At 35.3% G+C, this 23,497-nt stretch overlaps 1 protein-coding gene across 1 annotated transcript in view; it reads left to right on the top strand.

Annotated features, from left to right (window-relative positions):
* Nucleotides 1-23,497, top strand: part of LIN9 (lin-9 DREAM MuvB core complex component) — an 85,303-nt gene that overhangs the window by 11,136 nt on the left and 50,670 nt on the right. Inside the window, exons 3-6 of the mRNA XM_024976709.2 lie at nucleotides 870-964; nucleotides 2,425-2,529; nucleotides 12,696-12,829; nucleotides 14,103-14,228. Of these exons, the coding sequence (XP_024832477.1) occupies nucleotides 870-964; nucleotides 2,425-2,529; nucleotides 12,696-12,829; nucleotides 14,103-14,228 (460 nt within the window). The remainder of the gene's footprint in view (nucleotides 1-869; nucleotides 965-2,424; nucleotides 2,530-12,695; nucleotides 12,830-14,102; nucleotides 14,229-23,497) is intronic.

Below are 23,497 nucleotides of genomic sequence, written 5' to 3'. Positions count from 1 at the left end.
AAAAACGAGAACACAGGTACACCCGTGGCGGATTCACGTTGATGTATGGCAAAACCAATACAATATTGTAAAGTAATTAGCCTCTAGTTAAAATAAATAAATTAAAAAAAAAAAGAAAGAAAACCAACTCCACTATTTTTTTCTCCAAATATTAAAGCCGTGTCTCTTTTTAAATATATACAAGGAGCATAAAATGTTTATAGGAAAATTAGAAAATGCTATCAGGTAATTAAAAGGAAATAGAAACATCTATCCTATGTATATTCATCTCAATTTTCTCTGTCTCTCTGTAAATAAACAAATTTTTATAAAAATTAAACTCACCTTCTTTAATTTCACAGTTTTCATGTTTAATGTATTTAATCAGTTGATCAGATTTTTTTCTGGTTGAATTCAACTCTGAAGATGTTTCACAGAATTAAGGGAAAAAAATACCACATATGTCATTTTTTGATATCAAGGGTTTTACACATTGAAGCAGAAAACGTTTAGAAATATGCTCTAAGTTCAAAGTTAAAACTTTTCTCATTTTTCCTTGCCTGCTTTCAGTCAGACTGTACTGAGACAGTTTTTGGAAAATTAGAATAGAGGAATTATTGAAAACCAAAATGAAATAAGCCACACATGTTTTAATATGAAAATGTAATAGTTTCAAGTAGAATCAGCTTGTCAAATTATTTACAAAGTTTGATGAGAAAATACAGAAGAGATTTTTTTCATTTGTAATAAACTAAAATTATTATGGGCAGTATATTTTTTCCATATTGGTAAATATTTCAGATATATTGCTGTTATTAAAAGGCCATATTTATAGTATAAAGTCCTTTGAACTAAAGTTAAATATCATAAATAATAATTATTTATTACAGAGGGAAGCTTATCTAACACATGGAATGAAAAGTACAGTTCTTTACAAAAAACACCTGTTTGGAAAGGCAGGAATACAGGCTCTGCTGTGGAAATGGTGAGGAATTAGTTTTTCTTACTCTTTAGAATATGATAGCTAAATTGTCTGTTTTATTGTCATGTACACATTCTTATAGCACTATAAAACTTTTTCTAAGGTTTTTCCCCAGTTCCAACCATTTGTTTGTTTAAATGTCATTGAACAGTATTTGGTCATATCTAAATAAATAATCTGTGATAATCTGTTCATCATTAAGCATTTGTAAGTAATTCTTGCTTTAAATAGGCAAACCAAAAAAACTCAACAACCCAAAATCTTACTTTTAATAGATTTTTAATGATTTAGTAGATTAAAAAAAAAAAAAAAGAAATGTATGTGACTCCGGACCCTACAAAAAGATTTCTAGATAAGTGGTAAGATATTAAAATCTTGTGGAGGTCAAGGGTAAATGCATTTAAGTTAGGAAGTAGAGATAAGCACATAATTGGCATAACTAACAATTTTGGGGGCCTTTCTTCCTCCCCTAGCCCCAGGAAATTTTAGGGGTCAATCATGAAACACAGAGCTGGGTTAGACAGTAGCTGTCTCAGTAGCCTGGACAGTTGGCCGTACTCTTATCAACCCTGTTGTCATCATTTTCTTCTTCCTCTCGGCCCATGGTCAGGGGAGGGAAGCAGGGTAGGGGGGACTTCCTGTTAGGCCTATCGTTCTTAAGGCTCTCCGTGGGTTTAATTTCAAGGGTCCATACCTCTGGTGTCATTTCAGTTGGATGCTTCCCATATGTTGCTATTCCACTGCCCCTGCTTCAGTTCAAAGTAGGCATGGAACTGTCTTGAATGATGAGAGAAGGATTTGAAAAGGGTGTGGGTATTATTGGGAAATTATTTCTGGTGTTCTTTTCTATTAATAAAGGCTCTGAACCTAGGATGGACTGTAAGTTTGTTCATATTACAGATCCTTAAGTTTGTAATATATTTTGGATACTTAAAAGTTTTTAGTTCATATGCACTTATCAAGCGTCTGTTATTATCTCGTCTTTTTATTAAATGGAAATTTGTCAACAATTTTTCATAACAGATCTAGTATAATATTATATACCTTTAGATTTACTCTCTAAAGTGAGTAAATGTACTCTCAAAGTCTAGTAAATTTGTCCCCACCCAGTCCTACACAGGAGACACATCATGTGAAACACCCAATTGGTTGGTATTAATCCAAGCACCAACATAATGAGAACTGGAATTTCCGTAACTTAATTTCAAGACTACTAGCATACTATATGAAGACTTGGGTTCTAGTTTTAATTATCAGCTGGGTGTTTCATTTTTAAACAAGTTACATAAATATGTATATTTCTACTTTATAAAATCTAAGATTATTTGTATGCTTTGTATTTTCTTTCTTCTTCAGTACTGATGATAATTCAGTTAGCTGTATTTTCTAAGTGTAGAATTGTGCTTTGGAACAAAAATGAGATATGTTTGGCCTTTTCTTTAAATAAAAAATTTGTATCATAGCCTTTCAGAAACTCAAAACGAAGTCGGCTCTTTTCTGATGAAGATGACAGACAAATAAATACAAGGTCACCTAAAAGAAACCAGAGGGTAGCAATGGTTCCACAGGTATGTGTGTGCTAAAATTTTGTTTCATTGAAAGGAAATGAGCAATCATTCAGCATAATAAAATTTGTATTTATCATTCTACCACATTTTGAGTGACAAGTTCTTTTCTTTAAATCATTACTTCGGCTCAGCTCTGTTTTAGTTACCTGAAAAGGGGCATTATTTTATTCATGAACTTTAAACCAGAGTAGAAAGCCAATCCTCAGTCTTACAAATGCACACTCTTCTGTTTTGGGGGGCAGGGGGCACTGCCCCACAATATGCAGGATCTTAGTTCCCTGGCCAAGGATCTAACCTGTGCCTCCTGTAGTGGAAGTGCAGAATCCTAACCACTGGACCACCATGTAACACTCTTTTTAAGCATGGAGATAGTGGACATTAAACAAATGAATTTGGCAAATTGGAATCAGCTTGGCATTTGCATGGAATTCAGAGGGGAAAAATCATTTTAGTTTATCACTAAGGGAAGTATGTTGAAGACTTACTTTACCCAGAAGAGGAAAATGTATAGTGAAAAATCGTATTTCCTTTTTCAGTTTTGATGTGTTTTTTTTTTTAGAAGTGATAGTAGACATATAAGAATCAAAGGAATGAGTGAAAATTAGAAAAGGAAGTATTAACTTTAAAAATAAAGTAATTTTCTTCTATGAAACTTAAAATTTTTGATAAAGTTATTCCCTACTTTCATTTTTTTTCAAAAGCGTTTTAAAATTTTCTAGTAGGATATATTATAGTAGAGGTAATTTTCTTAACCAAAGATTTGGCATCAAATAAATTAGAAGTATTACCAGCAATACGCCCTACCAAAAAAAATCCAAAGAGCTTTTACATACCTTTATGGTCATTTCAAATAGTAAAATATATTGTTATCTATAAAATGAACAAAAATTATTAATTTTTTTAACATCAAGGATAAGTGTGCATAAACATCTAAATTTCAACTTAAAAATTTGAACCAATTGAAACTAATACACAACATGCATAGCTTGGCTCAGTAGATGTTGGTACAGGTTGAATGAATGTAAGAATAGTCAACAACTTTTCAGGAACTATTATTTTGGGGGGAAAAGATACTGTTTCTTTATCATCTAGAGAATTCCATATAAATAGCAGGGACAATAATCAGTGGCCTTGAGAATAAAATAATATAGTTTAACTTCTTTTCCACCCTGCCATCTAGTTCTTATTAGTATTATTATGGACATTGCTGTGGTTTTTAACCTTTATAATACATCAGAATTCTTCCTGCTTTTTACCTTGTTAAGAGTTATTTTTATTTTTTATCAAAACTATGCACTATGTATAGTTTTGAAATAAAAGGCTTATAACAACAACAAAAAAGAATAGTCAACAACTATTTTTGTAGTGACTTTGGTTTTTATTCATTTAAAAAATTTTTTGGCCACTGTGTGGCATGTGGGATCTTAGTTCTCTGACCAGGGATTAAATCCACGCCCCTGCATTGGAAGCTCAGAGTCTTAACCACTGTGATCTTGGGTGGCCTCAGCCTGCAGCAGCTTGAAGTGAGGCTTTGGTTTCTTAGCCAGAAACTGAGGCTGGGTAGCACTGGTGAGAGCACTGAATACTGAGCACTAGACCAGTGGTCAGTGACAAGGGCCCTGGCCATTCAGCTTTGCAGAAAAAGGATTCCAACAAAGATGGAAAATAGTGAAACAAGTGTTAAATAGGAGGATAAAAAAGTACAGTGGAAGACACATGGCCAGACTCAGAGAGAGAGCGTCATCCCCTCACAGCAGTTTGAATCACTTATTGGCTTTTCTTCCTGTCTTCCTTTGGCCAATCATTTTGATTTGCCTGGTTCAGAGTCCATATTTAGTATATTTCAGGATTCTCCTGAGTGTGCGCACATATCTCTTAGCCAAGACGGATTCTACCAAAGAGACATATGGGTAGAGTATCAGTTAGCACCACTCTGCTTTGACCTCCAAGGAGCCTTTCTGCACATATGTGGTCAGGGAGATCTCCTGACTTCAAGAATGAGAAATATGTGGTCTGGGCAGGGTCCAGTGTCCTCTCTTAATTGTTCTGCTATTCTTGTCTTGGAGTTTCAGTCCACAGGGAATGAATCTCCTATTGCTTTACCCTGGGCAGGAGCCCCATCTACCTCCTGCCTCAACTGGACTGCCAGGGAAGTCCCTTGTGTTGACCTTGGAAGAGCTGTATTATTACGATAATTTGGATGCTTTAATTCTATTTAGATTTTTAAAAAATTTCCAAACATAGGGAGTTAAAAAAAATTTTTTTTAATGTCTCTTCAGCTATTTATTAGGAAAACTTTCAAACATACAGAAAACTCTGGTCTTTGTGACTGTGAAACCAGCCTCCCACAAGTCTGCCCAAAGCCCTCCTCCCCAGGCACATTTCATTCCTTCTGGGACTGTTTTACAAAGACCTTTCAAATATAACATAGGACAGATATGATATGAGACTTATTCGAATATGTGAAAAAATGTTATATCCTCTGAGTTTTCTTTTTTCTAGTCTTACATGCCTAGTTCATTCAGTCTTCATTTATATGATATGTCTTATTTTCTTACCCTCCTAGTCATAGCCTCTAATCTGTTGTATTCTTTTTGTTTAAAGAGCACCACTCAGAGCTGAAAAATTACAAAAATCCAAATTTACTGAGTCCTTAGTATGTTCCAGATCCTGTTCTAAGCACTTCGTATGTAATATTTTGATTTAATCTTCAAATTCCCCATGAGTTAGGTTACTTATTTCACATTTTTCAGATGAGAAAGCAGACACAGAGAAGTTATCTTGTTCAAGATCATAAAGCCGGGAAGTGAAAGCTGATACTGAATGGCAGACAGCCTGTCTTAAGAGCCTTTCTTTTTTTGTTGTAGCTTTACTGAGATGTAATTAAGAAAGCAGACAATTCAGTATGCTTTAAATATATGCATAGATGTGTGCAACAGTTACCACAGCCAATTTTAAGACATTTTCATCATCTCAAAAAAAGAAAAAGCAGTAGTAGTCACTCTCCATTTTCCATTTATTGAATAAACCCTTAGAAGTATAATTGCTGCAAGGGTATTTACACTTAAACTTTGGAAGATACTACCTAATAATCTATTTTTAAAAGTTGGAATAACATATTTCCACTAACAAATTGACTGTATTTCTTCATACTCAACAGAGGGATCTTCAATACAGTTTTATGTCCAATGAGCCACCAATACCCTATTTTAAAATCTGCATCAATAACTCAATAGAAATAAGAATAGCACTCTTTCTGATAGTAATATTTTATAATAATTTGGTTATTATTTATGCTAAATGACTCATGACATATAATTTTTTTTTACATTAACAAGTCAACTTTCTAAGTACCATGTGGTATCCTGAATTGGATTCTGGGCCAGAAAAAGGACATTAATGGAAAAACAGAAAAAAATCCAAGTAAAGTCTGTTGTTTAATAGTATTATACCAGTGTTAATTTCTTAGTTTTGACAAACCGTGGTTGTATAAGATGTTAACATTAGGGAATGCTGGATGAAGGGCATATGGGAACTCTGTACTGTCTTTGCAACTTTTCTATAAATCTACAGTCATTCCAAAATAAAGTTTTATATTTAAAAATAAGTTAATTTTAACCTTCATCTACTCTTCAGATCTGCTTCCCTCTTCCATTGATAACCAACCAATTTTAGACCTCTTTAATACTTCTAAACCTTTCTATATGTTTTCACAGAAAATATATAGTATTGTTTTGTGTATGTAGTTTAAAAATTACATTTATAGTAGTATTTTCATGATATTGTATCAGTCATCATTCTGTAATTTATTTTTTCACTCAAAAGTCTGTTTTTTTGTTTTTATTTTGTCTTGTGGCTTGTAGAGATCTTAGTTCCCTGACCAGGGATTGAACTATGCCCCCTGCAGTGGAATCAAAGGCATCCCATATGCCCTTCATCCAGCTTTCCCTAATGTTAACATCTTATACAACCACGGTTTGTCAAAACTAAGAAATTAACACTGGTATAATACTATTAAACAACAGACTTTATTTGGATTTTTTCTGTTTTTCCATTAATGTCCTTTTTCTGGCCCAGAATCCAATTCAGGATACCACATGGTACTTAGAAAGTTGACTTGTTAATGTAAAAAAAAATTATATGTCATGAGTCATTTAGCATAAATAATAACCAAATTATTATTTGTTTTTGTTTTTGAGATCTGGCTATGCTGACTGATTTAGACAGGCTTCGGTGTTTCATTTCTTTTTGCTGTTTTGTAGTATTCAACCTTATACCATAATTTATTTATAAATTCTCTATTTATGGGCGTTCAAGTGGTTTCTGAGTTTTCACTATTACACACAATGCTGTGGTGAACATCCCAAGCATGTTTTTATAAATTTGCAAGTGTTTTCTAGGACAGATGCCTAAAATGTGGAATTGCTGGATCACAGGATATGCACATTTAAAGTTTTTAAAGTAGTGCCAGATTATTCTCCAAAGAAATTATACTGGCGTATACTTTCAGCCAATAATATATCACAGTGCCTATTTTATCTAATGCTTGTCAACCCAGTATAACCAAACAGCTAGATTTTTGCTAATCTCATAACAGCATCTCATTTGTTTTAGTTGGTATGTCATCTATGAGTGATGGTGAGATACTTTTCATATACATTTATAAACTTTCTTTCCTATGTTCTAAACTTTCTCCTATTTTTTTTTTAATTTTTAAGTTTTATTTATTTATTTACTTATGTTTGTCTGTGTTAGGTCTTTGTTGCTGCACATTGGCTTTCTCTAGTTGCAGCAAGCAGGGCCTACTCTTTGTTGTAGTGTGTGGGCTTCTCATTGCAGTGGCTTCTGTTGTTGCAGAACACAGGCTCTAGAGTGTGGACTCAGTAGCTGTAGCTCATGGGCTTAGTTGCTCCACGACATCTGGAATCTTCCTGGACCAGGGATCAAACCTGTGTCCCCTACATTAGCAGGTGGATTCTTATCCACTGTAACAGCAGGGAAGTCCTTCTCCCATTTTTAAAAATTGAATTATTGGTCATTTCTGATTAATTTGTAACAACTTTGTATATATTAAGAATATTAGTCCTTTGGCTATTTATATTATAATTTTTTTCAGAGTTTGTATAATAGTTTGTCTTTTGCTTTGTTTCTGTATTTTTCACCATAGAGGACTGAAAAAGATTCTATAGGTCAAATATACCTGTTTCCTTTTAATGAGTTTTTGATTGTATAATCAGAAAAACCTTCCCTAGTCTAAAATTTATAGCTTTAGAATTCTCTATTTCTTATTTCATTAAAAAAAAAAAAAGTTTAAATCTTTAACTGTCTGAAATTTATTTTGGAGTAAGGAATGAGGTAAGACTGCAACCAGATTTTTTTTCCAGAGGACTGTTTAGTTGTCCTGGTAACATTTACTGAATAATCCATCTTTTTTACATTGGTTTATAATGCTACTGCATGACAAGCTAAATTCTGTATATATTTGGGTTTATTTCTAGACTTCCTATCTCTTTATATCTAGTATATCTCTCTATGTGCTAGTATCAAATTGTTTTAATGTGACTTTATATTGTGTTTTAGCCTCTGATATAGCATTAAGATTTTCCTGAATATTCTTTCACATTTATTTTTCCTTATGAACTTTAGAATCAACTTGACTAGGAAAAAGAGTCTGTTGGGATTTTCATTGATATTGCAGTAATATTATAAATTATTTGGGGAATATGACATGTAACATTGGGACTACCCATCCAAGAACTGGTTGTAGTTCCACTTATTCAAGCTTTTTTGCCCCTTTTTTGTTGTCGTTTAGTTGCTAGGTCATGTTCAACTCCGTGCACTGCAGCATACTGGCTTCGTGTCCTTCACTGTCTCCCAGAGTCTGCTCAAACTCATGTCCATTGAATCAGTGATGCCATCCAACCATCTCATCCTCTGTTGCCCCTTTCGCCTCTCCTGCCTTCAGTCTTTGCCAGCATCAGGGTCTTTTCCAAGGAGTCAGTTTTTCACATCAGGCAGCCGAAGTATTGGAGTTTCAGCTTTAGCATCAGTCCTTCCAATGAATATTCAGTACTGATTTCCTTTCAGATTGACTGGTTTGATCTTACAGTCCAAGGGATTCTCAAGAGTCTTCTCCAACATCACAGTTCAAAAACAACAGTTCTTCAGCACTCAGCTCTTTATAGTCCAATTCTTACATCCATACATGACTACTGGAAAAACCATAGCTTTGACTAGACAGACCTTTGTTGGCAAAGTAACATCTCTGCTTTTTAATACACTGTTTAGGTTGGTCATAGCTTTTCTTCCAAGGAGCAAGCGTCTTTTAACTTGATGGCTACAGTCACCATCCACAGTGATTTTGGAGCTTTAGAAAATAAAATCTGCTACTGTTTCCATTTTTTCCCCATCTGTTTGCCATGAAATAATGGAACTGGATGCCATGATCTTGGTTTTTTGAATATTTGGTTTTTAAACCAACTTTTTCCACTCTCCTCTTTCATCTTCATCAAGAGGCTCTTTAGTTCCTCTTCGCCTTCTGCCATTAGGTTGGTGTCATCTGCCAGTATGAGGTTGTTGATATTTCTCCTGGCAATCTTGATTCCAGACTTTAAATTTCTTTTGCATGTCAATCTTGCACATTTCTTAAGTGTATTCCTAGGTGTTTAATACTTTGTTCTCACCATTTTTGCTGTAATAAATAATGTATTTCTTGTTTTATTGTCTAATCTGTTTTCATTTATATAGAGAGAAGATAATATCTTTTAAAAATAGAGAATTTTGGATAACAGCTTGTTTTCTTCTGCTTTATTAAATTCTTATAGTTGATTTTTTGAGTTTTCTGGGGAAGTCATGTCACCTGCAGATTTACAGTTTTATTCTTTTTCTTCAATTGGCTAATTCCACCATCAAACCAATGTCAAAAATAGTATAATCAACATCTTTATCATAGTCCTCACTTTAATGAGAAATGTTCACAATTTTAACGTTGAATATGATCCTGACTTTTGGATTGGATTGGGGAGAAATGTGTTATTTATTTATTTTGGGCTGTGCTAGATCTTCCTTGATGCATGGGCTTTTCTTTAGTTGTGGAGAGCAGGGGCTACTCTCTAGTTGCCATGCACAAGCTTCTCTTTGCGGTCGCTTTTGTTGTGGAGCACGGTCTCGAGTGCGCATGAGCATCGGTAATTGTGGCACGTGAGCTCAGTAGTTGTGATTCCTGGGCTCTGGAGCACAGGCTCAATAGTTGTGGCACGTGGGTTTATTTGCTCTGGTGGCACGTGGGGTCTTCCCAGATCAGGGATCGAACTCACATGTCCTGAATTGGAAGGTGGATTCTTTACCACTGAGCCACCAGGGAAGCCCAAGAAATGTGTTTTGAAGGTTAAGAAAGTATTCATCTATTTTTATTTTCTTGGTCAGTATAACTAAAGGTTTATTAATTTTGTTGATTATTTTCTTCAAATAATTTTTGATTGTATTGATTTTTCTTCTTTTGGTTTTCTGTTTTTTATTTCTATTATTTTTGCTCTGATTTTTTATTATTTTCTTCCTCTACTTGCTTTGAGTTTTCTTTGTTCTTTTTTTTTTTTTCTAATTTCTTATGGTGGAAGGATAAGTTATATTTGAAATTTTTCTTTTATTCTAGTACAAGCATTTATCCAATGAATTAAATTTTTCTTTCAGGTACTGCTTTAGCTGTATCACTTGGCATATTGTGTTTTTTTAGTCATTGTGTCTATTTTTATTCCATTAAGAGTTTTTTTTAGTAGATATTGGATTTTATCAAGTGTTTTAGCATCAGTGGAAGTGATCATATGATTTTCATTATTTCATTTATTAATAATGGCACATTACAGTAATAGTTTTCTAATACTGGCCCTTTCTTGTATTCTTGACATGAATTTCACTTGGTTGTGTTGTATTTTTTTGATGTTCTGATGATGTTTTTTAAGCTTTTTTAAAAATGAAATATAATTGATATATTACCTTTAGGTATACAATATGATCATTTTACTATTTGTGTATATTGTGAAATGATCATCATAGTAAGTCTAGTCTAGTTAACATCCATCCCCATAGTTACAATTTTTTTTTCTTGTGATGAGAACTTTAAAAATTTATTCTTTTAGCAACTTTCAGATAAATAGTATGATATCGTCACCATGCTGTACATTACATACCCATAACTTACTTATTTTATAACTGGAAGTTTGTATCCTTTGACCATTTTTTATCCATTTCATCTGTCCCCCTACCCTGTCTCTGGCAACCACTAGTCTGTTCTTTGTATCTGTTCTCTGTTGAGTTTGGGTTTTTTGAGGGGAGAGGAGTGTTTTTTTTTAAGTTACACATATAAGTAAAAGTAAATGCTGTTTATCTTTCTCTGACTTATTTCACTTAGCATGATGTCCTCAAGGCCTATCCACATTGTCACAAATGGAAAAATTTCCTTCTTTTTAATGACTGAATAATATTCCATCTGCATATATACCACATTTTCTTTGTTCATTTATCAGTGTATGCAGCAGTTGTTTCCATGTCTTGGCTATTGTAAATAATTCTCCAGTGAACTTGGGGGTGCATGTATCTTTTGGAGATAGTGAGTTCATTTCCTTTGGATAAACACCCAGAATTAGAATTGCTGGATTATGTGGTACATCTATTTTTAATTTCCTGAGCAACCTCCATACTGTTTTGCCTTCTGGCCACACCAATTTACATTTCCACCAGCAGTTTACAAGGGTTCTCTTTTTTCACACTCTCTCCAACATTGTTATTTCTTGCGTTTTTGATAACAGTCATTCTTACAGATGTGAGGTAATACCTTACTGTGGCTTCCCTTAATAGTAATGTTGAGCACCTTTTCATGTACCTTTTTGCCATTTGTGTATCATCTTTGGAAAAAGGTCCATTCAACTCCTCTGCCCATTTTTAAATCAGATTGTCTTTTTGTCATGGCGTTGTATGAGTTCCTTATATATTTTGGGTGTTAACCTCTTGTCAGATATATGATTTGGAAATATTTTCTCCCATTCTGTAGCCTGCCTTTTCATTTTGTTGATTGTTTCTTTGAGGTGCAGGAGCTTTTCAGTTTGATGTAGTCCCACTTATTGACTGTTGCTTCTGTTGTCTGTGCTTTTGGTGTCATCTCCAAAAAAAATTATCACCAAGACCAATGTCAAGATTTTCCCCTATATTTTCTTCTAGGAATTTTATAGTTTCAGGTCTTATATTTACATATAAGGCTTTAATCTGTTTATTTTTGTGATGTAAGACAGGTAGCCAGTTTTATTCTTTTGCTTGTGAAAACCATTTCCAACGCCATTTATCAAAGAGACTATCTTTTCCCCAATTGAGTATTCTTGGTTACCTTGTGAAATATCAATTGACCATATTTGCATGCATTTATTTCTGGGCTCAGTTCTGTTCCATTGGCCTAACCTATCTGTTTTTATGCTAGTCCTATCACATTTTGATTACTATAGCTTTGTAATATAGTTTATAATCTATATTATTAGATTAGGGAGTGTGATGCCTCTGGCTTTGTCCTTTTTTCTCAAGATTACTTTGGCTTATTCAGGGTTTTTTTGTGGTTTCATAACAGTTTTTGGATTGCTTATTCTATTTCTGTGAAAAATGCCATTGAAATTTTAATAAAGATTGCATTGAATCTGTAGATTGCTTTGGGTATTATAGACATTTTAACAATATTCTTCCAATCCATGAATATAAAACATCTTTCCCAGCATTTTTAAAATTCATATAAATTAGTGATATTTTCTACATGTTCTTTCTCTTGATCTCGCTCACAATTGTATCAGAGTCCTTACTTGTCTTTTCTAGGCCAAGAACTGCAGAAATAGTGTCCTAAATATCTTCTTCCTACATACCTAAATTGAAATTGTACTGTAGAGCAAACATGGTGGCGGCAAATATTTTCACCCTCCTTGTCAAAATTTGTTATGAAACTGGAGGCTTTAACTTTGTAAGAAATAATTAGAATGTGTATTTGTTAAATAATAACAAATTTATTTTGTATATTGTTGAATCTTTTTGAGTACTTAACCATAATCTTTACCTTTTTACAAATGTAGTCAGTATTATGGATGTTCACTTTTACTTAATGGGACTGTAATTAATCTCTCTTTTTTATTGTATAGAAATTTACAGCAACAATGTCAACACCAGATAAGAAGGCCTCACAGAAGATTGGTTTTCGATTACGTAACTTACTCAAGCTTCCCAAAGCACATAAATGGTGCATATATGAGTGGTTCTACTCAAATATAGATAAGTATGTATCACGGCTCATATCATGAATATCATTTGAATCAGAAGTTTAAGGTTTTCACATGTTAAAAGCCTCAACTTTTTCTAGAGGTCTATTTTGATTCTGTTTTTTTCCTGAATTTCTTTTCCTATTCCTCATTCTAGTTTGATCTGTTTCTGTTTTTCATGCTTTTCTTGCTTCCTCTCTTTTGGGGAAGAAGTTGTTATAAGTTTTTGTGAAAAATCAAATGACAGTATAATTTCTATATTATACTTTACAAAGACTATGCAGTGGAGATACCCTGAAAACAAAGCACCATTATTTGCAGTGAATGGGACTTGTTTTATAAATTTTAAGATTTTAAATGCTAGTATAGTAGTAGAGAAACAGTTATGAATGGTAAAAGTGATTCAGGAAGATTTTTAAGAGTCTTTCTATTTAGGGGATGATATTCATGCACTTTTTTGTTATATGTAAGTGTTTAAGTAGAGCATAGTAAGAGATTTGGGTGAAATGCAATTATTCAGCAACAGAATTCATTGAAGAAAGATTCTGATTTCTCATCCACTGCAATCTATTCTTATCTAACCCATGCTTATCAGTGGTACTTGCTTTGCTGGCTACTTATCTTTATTTCCTTTCTCTGTTGTTACCAGTTGCCTACTCTAAACCTTGTTAACCTCATGAACATTGATATTTAAGCCCAAGACATTCATGTGTCATTACTAAGACTGGTTCCTCGTTTCCCAAACTCATCAATAAAATTGTTTTATTTTTGTCCACAGATTTTTTCGTTATCTTAATTAAGAGAGCTCTCAGGGTGTCCTAGTATAATCTGTGTTCTGCATTTCCTAAAGAACCAATCTAATTCTTTAGAGTCCCCTAGTTTCCTAAAACTAATTTAATATCAAAGAGAACTACTTGGTGATGATATTTATTATCTTTGGGACAAAGATACTTTGTAGTTTACATTCTTTATCCTCACCAGATACAATGAGTGCTAAAATAGCTTTCCAAAGGATAGACTCCTATAGGAGATTTAATGAAAATCAGTATCTCCTGGAATCTCAAGCACAGACAGTACCTCTTGAGTAACTTTTACACATTATTTGTTTTATAAATGTAAACAATTTAATTTAATTTTAGCACTTGGAATTTGTGCCCATTTTGTATATATTTTGGGTAGAAGTGAAAGTTTGGTGTCTTGGGATTGATTGATGTTCAAAATTGGAATGCATATTTTGAATTTTATGTCTCAAGCTGTATATTAACTTAAAATACAATTTCTCTTTTACAGACCACTTTTTGAAGGTGATAATGACTTCTGTGTGTGTCTAAAGGAATCTTTTCCTAATTTGAAAACGAGAAAATTAACAAGAGTGGAATGGGGAAAAATCAGGAGGCTTATGGGGAAACCACGGAGGTAAAAATAATGTTTTTGTTTAAAAGACTAGTACCAAAACATAACTTTCCAGAGTAGTTATATGTTAAATATATTCTATTGACCAGCGTTAATGTAGATGCTTTTTATACTTAGGCAACTTGTAATTAAATACACAATTTCATTTTTCTTCAGATCACAGGCCTTGAACATAATTTTTTTATATTAGCTGTGCCCCACTAAGAGAAACCCAAGTAACATGGTAGTTGCTGAGAGAGGGCATCAGAGGGCAGACAGACTGAAATCACAATCACAGAAAACTAGCCAGTCTGATCACATGGACCACAGCCTTGTCTCACTCAATGAAACTAAGCCATGCTGTGTGGGGCCACCCAAGACGGACAGGTCATAGTGGAGAGGTCTGACAGAATGTGGTCCACTGGAGAAGGGAATAGCAAACCACGTCAGTATTCTTGCCTTGAGAACCCCATGTTCTGATTAGTATGAAAAGGCAAAAAGGACACTAAAAGATGAACTCCCCAGGTCAGTAGGTACCCAATACACTACTGGAGATCAGTGGAGAAATAACTCCAGAAAGAATGAAGGGATGCTGCTGCTAAGTCACTTCAGTCGTATCCGACTCTGTGCGACCCCAGAGACGGCAGCCCACCAGGCTCCCCCATCCTTGGGATTCTCCAGGGAAGAACACTGGAGTGGGTTGCCATTTCCTTCTTCAATGCATGAAAGTGAAAAGTGAAAGTGAAGTCACTTAGTCGTGTCCGACTCTTAGCGACCCCATGGCCTGCAGCCTACCAGGCTCTTCCATCCATAGGATTTTCCAGGCAAGAGTACTGGATTGGGGTGCCATTGCCTTCTCTGAATGAAGGGATGGAGCCAAAGCAAAAACAACACCCAGTTGTGGATGCGACTGGTGATAGAAGCAAGGTCTGATGCTGTAAAGAGCAATATTGCATAGGAACCTGGAATGTTAGGTCCATGAATCAAGGCAAATTGGAAGTGGTGAAATAGGAGATGGCAAGAGTGAACGTCGACATTCTAGGAATCAGTGAACTAAAATGGACTGGAATGGGTGAATTTAATTCGGATGACCATTATATCTACTACTCAGGGCAGGAATCCCTTAGAAGAAATGGAGTAGCCATCATAGTCAACGAAAGAGTCAGAAATGCAGTACTTGGATGCAATCTCAAAAATGACAGAATGATCTCTGTTCGTTTCCAAGGCAAACCATTCAGTATCACAGTAATCCAAGTCTATGCCCCAACCAGTAACACTGAAGAAGCTGAAGTTGAACGGGTCTGTGAAGACCTACAAGACCTTTTAGAACTAACACCCGAAAAAGATGTCCTTTTCATTATAGGGGACTGGAATGCAAAAGTAGGAAGTCAAGAAACACCTGGAATAACAGGCAAATTTGGCCTTGGAATACGGAATGAAGCCGGGCAAAGGCTAATAGAGTTTTGCCAAGAGAATGCACTGGTCATAGCAAACACCCTCTTCCAACAGCACAAGAGAAGACTCTACACATGGACATCATCAGAAGGCCAACACTGAAATCAGATTGATTATATTCTTTGCAGCCAAAGATGGAGACGCTCTATACAGTCAGCAAAAACAAGACCAGGAGCTGACTGTGGCTCAGATCATGAACTCCTTATTGCCAAATTCAGACTTAAATTGAACAAAGTGGGGAAAACCACTAGACTATTCAGTTATGACCTAAATCAAATCCCTTATGATTATACGGTGGAAGTGAGAAATAGATTTAAGGGACTAGATCTGATAGATAGAGTGCCTGATGAACTATGGACGGAGGTTCATGACATTGTACAGAAGACAGGGATCAAGACCATCCCCATGGAAAAGAAATGCAAAAAAGCAAAATGGCTGTCTGAGGAGGCCTTACAAATAGCTGTGAAAAGAAGAGAAGCAAAAAAGCAAAGGAGAAAAGGAAAGATATAAGCATCTGAATGCAGAGTTCCAAAGAATAGCAAGGAGAGATAAAAAAGCCTTCCTCAGCGATCAATGCAAAGAAATAGAGGAAAACAACAGAATGGGAAAGACTAGAGATCTCTTCAAGAAAATTAGAGATACCAAGGGAGCATTTCATGCAAAAATGGGCACAATAAAGGACAGAAATGGTATGGATCTAACAGAAGCAGAAGATATTAAGAAGATGTGGCAAGAATACACAGAAGAAATGTACAAAAAAGATCTTCATGACCCAGATAATCATGATGGTGTGATCACTGACCTAGAGCCAGACATCCTGGAATGTGAAGTTAAGTGGGCCTTAGAAAGCATCACTACGGACAAAGCTAGTGGAGGCGATGGAATTCCAGTTGAACTATTTCAAATCCTGAAAGATGATGCTGTGAAAGTGCTGCACTCAATATGCCAGCAAATTTGGAAAACTCAGCAGTGGCCACAGGACTGGAAAAGGTCAGTTTTCATTCCAATCCCAAAGAAAGGCAATGCCAAAGAGTGCTCAAACTACCGCACAATTGCAGTCATCTCACACACTAGTAAAGTAATGCTCAAAATTCTCCAAGCCAGGCTTCAGCCATACGTGAACCGTGAACTTCCAGATATTCAAGCTGGTTTTAGAAAAGGCAGAGGAACCAGAGATCAAATTGCCAACATCCGCTGGATCATGGAAAAAGCAAGAGAGTTCCAGAAAAACATCTATTTCTGCTTTATTGACTATGCCAAAGCCTCTGATTGTGTGGCTCACAATAAAGTATGGAAAATATTGAAAGAGATGGGAATACCAGACCACCTGAAACCTGTATGCAGGTCAAGAAGCAACAGTTAGAACTAGACATGGAACAACAGACTGGTTCCAAATAGGAAAAGGAGTATGACAAGGCTGTATTTTGTCACCTGCTTATTTAACTTCTATGCAGAGGACATCATGAGAATCGCTGGGCTGGAAGAAACACAAGCTGGAATCAGGATTGCCGGGAGAAATATCAATAACCTCAGATATGCATTTGACACCGCCCTTATGGCAGAAAGTGAAGAACTAAAGAGCCTCTTGATGAAAGTGAAAGACGAGAGTGAAAAGTTTGGCTTAAAGCTCAACATTCAGAAAATTAAGATCATGGCATCTGGTCCCATCACTTCATGGTAAATAGATGGGGAAACAGTGGAAACAGTGGCTGACTTTATTTTTTTAGGCTCCAAAATCACTGCAGATGGTGATTCCAGCCATAAAATTAAAAGACGCTTACTCCTTGGAAGGAAAATTATGACAAACCTAGACAGCATATTAAAAAGCAGAGACATTACTTTGCCAACAAAGGTTCATCTAGTCAAAGCTATGGTTTTTCCAGTAGTCATGTTTGGATGTGAGAGTTGAACTATAAAGAAAGCTGAGCGCCGAAAAATTGATGCTTTTGAACTGTGGTGTTTTAGAAGACTCTTGAGAGTCCCTTGGACTGCAAGAAGATCCAACCAGTCCATCCTAAAGGAGATCAGTCCTGGGTGTTCATTGGAAGGACTGATGTTGAAGCTGAAACTCCAATACTTTGGCTACCTGATGCAAAGGGCTGACTCATTTGAAAAGACCCTGATGCTGGGAAAGATTGAGAGCGGGAGGAGAAGGGGACGACAGAGGATGGGATGGTTGGATGGCATCTCCAACTCAGTGGACTAGAGTTTGGGTAAACTCCGGGAGTTGGTGAGGGACAGGGAGGCCTGGCATGCTGTGGTTAATGGGGTTGCAAAAAGTCAGACACGACTGAGCGACTGAACTGAAATTGATGCCCCATTGTGTCCCAGAAAATATTTAAGGATGCCCTCACAAGCATTTAATGAAGCTGTGAGATTATATATACATTATTATTACCTTTTTTAAAACTCTTATTATGACTTCAAGATAATAAGTGATCCACTTATTATCCTTTCCACAAATGCATGTTTTACTTTATATAAAAATGAATCAAGTGAATATATCCAATATGTTACTTCCTGAGAATTACTTTTCAAATTATCTTTCATGTGAAACTACCTTTCCTTTTCTAGTGTTATCTTGCTTTCTTGATATATCAGAAAATCTTATATTACTTTTTTTTTTTTTAGTTTTATTTTATTTTTAAACTTTACATAATTGTATTAGTTTTGCCAAATATCAAAATGAATCCGCCACAGGTATACATGTGTTCCCTATCCTGAACCCTCCTCCCTCCTCCCTCCCCATACCATCCCTCTGGGTCATCCCAGTACTCTAGCCCCAAGCATCCAGAATCGTGCATCGAACCTGGACTGGCATCTCATTTCATACATGATATTTTACATGTTTCAGTGCCATTCTCCCAAATCTTTCCACCCTCTCCCTCTCCCACAGAGTCCATAAGACTGTTCTATACATCAGTGTCTCTTTTGCTGTCTCGTACACAGGGTTATTGTTAGCATCTTTCTAAATTCCATATATATGCGTTAGTATACTGTATTGGTGTTTTTCCTTCTGGCTTACTTCACTCTGTATAATAGGCTCCAGTTTCATCCACCTCATTAGAACTGATTCTAATTCTATTCTTTTTAATGGCTGAGTGAAATGTTGTAATATACTATATATCATTAGTCCTCATGTTTGATCTGTCAGCCTAGTAAAAGCTTGTTTAAGAGTTTTTCATTTTAAATGGTAGGAAAATTTAGGGAAGACTTGAAATATAAAGTGACTTGAACAAATAGACCTGGAATTTAGTTTACATGATTTCTATAGATAATAATGAAATTCAAGGAGAACTTTTCATTGAACTGGTTTACATTTATTTTATCTATTGTATTAAAAAGTGTCAGTGCTGCTGTTGTTTTAAGTATTTCCCTCGTTTATAAGAACAAATTAAAATGTGATGTGTATTGTGTTTCACACAGGTAATTTATGGTCTTTGGTAATTACTTTAGGCCATTTGGGGGCTTTTTGCTGTAACTTTACATGTTTGAGTAAATTGAGCCACACTGTTTCTGATTATTGTCAGAATGAGGTATTAGTCACTATTTTATTGTTTAGTTATAATTCTGCAGTTTGATTGTCATTATTTCTCTTGCTAATTTATCCTCTGTTAATAGGGTTACCATAACATTGTTGAATCTTAGAGTTCTTTACTTCATCAAGATAAATTAACAGTTTAAATCAAGTCTTTATTATCAGCAGAAGTTTGTAGTTTTTCTTTTTTTTAAGGAAGCTGACGTACACTACAAATTATTGATATGATATACTTTTTCAAATATCCTAAAAAAAAGAAGCCAGGAAAGAGCTTAGCAGGAAATGTGCAGAATACTCAGCATTCTAAAATCAATCCCAGTGAAAATATCAGTAGGCCTTTAAAAAAAAAAACTAGACCAACTCATTCTAAATTTCACATAAAGAAAAGAAATCAAGCAGGAAGAGCCAGGAAAATTCTGAAGAAACAAAGTAATGAGGGGAGATTGTGTTATCATACATATGTTTGTAGTATGTATTATCAGATATTAATGTTGATATAACATCATAATCAAAATGATGTCATAGTGGTACTTGAATAAAAAGATGAATTATAAAGGAGAGACAGTCCATGAAATTAACACAACACTGTAAATCAGCTATACTCCAGTAAGGTTAAAATATCTTTATTGAATCAAAGATGTCCACAGAATTTTAATACGTAATAACACTGATTGCATCTCAGGCATACAGGGGAGAAGGAGGTTAAATTATTTATTCAGTGGATATTGAGACCACTCTGAAGCAATCTAAGAAAACACAAGTTGATTTCATACCTCAGACCTTCCAGGAAAGATTTGAAAGGATCAAAGATTCAGATTTTTTAAATGAAGCAGTAAAACTACTAGAGGAACCTGTAGGAGAGTTTTGCTTAATCTTGAATTGGGGAAGATCTTTTTAATAGTCCCCAGAGCTAGGAATCATAAAAGAAAATATTGATAAATTTGATTTTGTAAAAAAAAAAAAAAAAGCATTTTGCATTGCTCACCCCCAAAAAACCCCATAAAGTCAAAAGACAATGACAGAAATATTTATAATTCTTACCACTGCTGCTGCTGCTAAGTCACTTCAGTCGTGTCTGACTCTCTGCGACCCCAGAGACGGAAGCCCACCAGGCTCCCCCGTCCTTGGGATTCTCCAGGAAAGATCACTGGAGTGGGTTGCCATTTCCTTCTCCAATGAATGAAAGTGAAAAGTGAAAGGGAAGTTGCTCAGTCATGTCCAACTCCCAGCAACCCCATGGACTACAGCCCACCAGGCTCCTCCATCCATGGGATTCTCCAGGCAAGAATACTGGAGTCGGGTGCCATTGCCTTCTCCATTCTTACCACAAAGGACCAATTTCTAAGTATGTGAAGAACTACTAATCAGTTCAGTTGCTCAGTCGTGTCCGACTCTTTGCAACCCCACGGACTGTGGCATGCCAGGCCTCCCTGTCCATCACCAACTGCCGGAGTTTACTCAAACTCATGTCCAATGAGTTGGTGATGCCATCCAACCATCTCATCCTCTGTCATCCCCTTCTTCTGCCTTCAATCTTTATGAATCAGTAAAAAATATCAAATAACCTGTAATAAAAATGTCTGTTTATACAAACAGTACCTAAGAAAGGAGAAAGAAGTGGCTCTTCTAAAGAGATGAAAGAGTTCAGTCTTACTTATAATGAGAAATAAAAAATCAAAGTATGCCAAGATCCTGTTTTTTAGCTATCAGAACAATAAAGTTCCTAAAGTTTGAATATATTGGGTTGGCAATGGTGTGGTGAAAAAGCCACCGTTGGTGGTAAGAGAGTAAATTCATGTAACCTCTGGAGGGCAGTTTGGTAATAACTGCAAATTTACAAATTCCCATACTCTTTGACCTAGTACTTCTATGAGTAAAGAAGTACTCCATTTTATGGAGTATATAAAGTATATAAAGAAGTATATCCATTTTATACATGGATAAAATGACATGTACAGTGCTATTTGTAGAAGCAAAAGATTTTTAAAAACCTAAGTGTCCATAAATAGAGGAATGATTAATTAAAATAGGATACCTCCATATAGGAGAAAACTGAAATCATTTAATTTAAAATCAGAGGAAGTTTCTTATTTACTGCTAAGATACTTTAAGAAAGCAGAATACACAACAGAGCATATTGTGGCTATTTGAGAAAAATAGGAAGGGAACATAAGTATTTCTTGCATGTATATTTCTAAAGTATAATATCAATAAAGGGTGTGTAGAAAATTTATTGTCATCATCTGGAAGACAGAATAGGAAACCGAGGGACAAAAATGTTAGAGTTTTCTTTTTTTAATCTCATTTAGTTAGTTATTTTTGGCTGTGCTGGGTCTTCATTGCTACACGGGCTTTCTCTAGTTGCAGTGAGAGAGGGCTATTCTTTCTTGCAGTTTGCAGGCTTCTCAATTGCAGTGGCTTCTCTTACTGAGGGCATGGGCTCTAGAGTGTGGGCTCAGCAGTTGCAGTGCATGGGCCTAGTTTCTCTGTGGCATGTGGAATCTTCCTGGACCAGGGATCAAACTAGTATCCCCTGCATTGCAAAGCAGACACTTAACCACTTGACCACGAGGGAAGTCCTAGAGTTTTCAATGCCTTTTGAACCTTTTAAATTAGAAGCCTGTGAATGTATTTATTATGCAAAAATGCTATTTAAATAAAATTCGATTGCCAGAAGTGTGTATTATATCCAGAATGTATGAAGAACTCTGAACATTCAGTAATGAAGCTCAAACGGGAATTCCCTGGTGGTCTGCTGGTTAGGGATCCACATTTTTCACTGCAGAGGGCACATGTTTGATCCCTGGTTGGGGAACTTAAATTCTGTATGCTGTGTGGTACAACCCCAAAATAAAAAGAATCAAACATCCCATTTGACAACTTGGTAAAAAAAGTTTTAAATAGATAATTCATCAGTGATGTAGAGATATCATATAAACCAATAAGAGGATATTAAACATATTAATCAGTAGGAAAATGCAAATTAAAACCACAGTGTTAAAAATTTACACGACTAAGGATGCCAAGTGTTGGGGAATCTGTGGGAAAACTTGAACTCTTATACACTGCTGATGGGACTATAAAATGGTATAACCACTTTGAAAAAACTGTTCGGCAGTTCCTGTCCCTTTATTTTTTTTTTTATAAGACTTATTTTTTTAAGAGCAGTTTTAGATTTGCAACAAAATTGAGAGGCAGGTACAGAGATTTTCCATTTACTGCCCTCCCCCGACAATGAGGGTGGCCTCCCTCATTGTTAGTATCCTCTGTCAGAGCGGTCCATTTGGGACAGTCGATGAACCTGCATCAACACGTGATAATCATCCAAAGTCCAGAGTTTACATTAGAGTTCACTCTTGGTGGTGTGCATTCTATGGGTTTTGACAAATGGTGACACAGCCACCATTATAATATCAGTATTTTACAGAGTATTTTCACTGCCTTAAAAATCCTCCAATTTCTACCAGTTCACCAACTGCTGGTAACCATGGATCTTTTCATTGTCTTCATAGCCTTGCATTTTCCGGAATGTCATATATTAGGATCACACAAAATGTAGCCTTTTCAAATTGGCCTCGTTTACTTGGTAGGATGCATTTGAGGCTCCTCCATGTCTTTTCATGGTTTTAGAGCTCATTCTTCTTTTCTTTTTTTTTTAACTTTTAATTTTGTCTTGGGATATAACCAACTAACAATGTTGTGATAGTTTCAGGTGACCAGCGAGGGGACCCAGCCATGCATATACATGTATCCATTCTCCCCCAGATTCTTCTCCTGTCCAGGCTGATTGATATCTTCATATGTTCATTATCTTGACTGTAGTGATAGTTTTGTGGATATATATTTTATGGTATGAAAGCTATGTTTAAATACCTTTGGTTCATCCTAGAATTTGAAAATAGAAATAAGATGGGCCCTGAGAATAAGAGTACATATGGTATTCATACTTAAAGACAGAAAACATGATTAAAAGTTTACACGGCAGCAGGTCTCATCTTTAATTCCTATATTGATATGCTCACTAGGTCACAGGAAAAATATCATGTTCTTTTGAATATATTGAAATTGAACTTTGTTCTTAAGAGAGGACCTGGGATCCAGATGCAGTTTTGTCAAGGTTGGTGAACAATAGATCCTCCTGCTTTGTAGGAAGAAGCAATCTAGACTCGCTTATGTGTCTTTCAATCTTGCAAGATCCTGTTTTTAAAACAACATAAAGGTAATTTACTTTCAAGAGAAAATTATTATTTTTAAGAACCCATTTTTAAATACAGTACTCAATGAAAGAAATAAAGGGATT

The sequence above is a fragment of the Bos taurus genome, chromosome 16 (genome assembly GCF_002263795.3).
Source record: "Bos taurus isolate L1 Dominette 01449 registration number 42190680 breed Hereford chromosome 16, ARS-UCD2.0, whole genome shotgun sequence".
Lineage (NCBI taxonomy): Eukaryota > Metazoa > Chordata > Mammalia > Artiodactyla > Bovidae > Bos > Bos taurus.
Note: the sequence above shows the minus strand (reverse complement) of the source record. Positions and strands in the feature narration are given on the sequence as shown.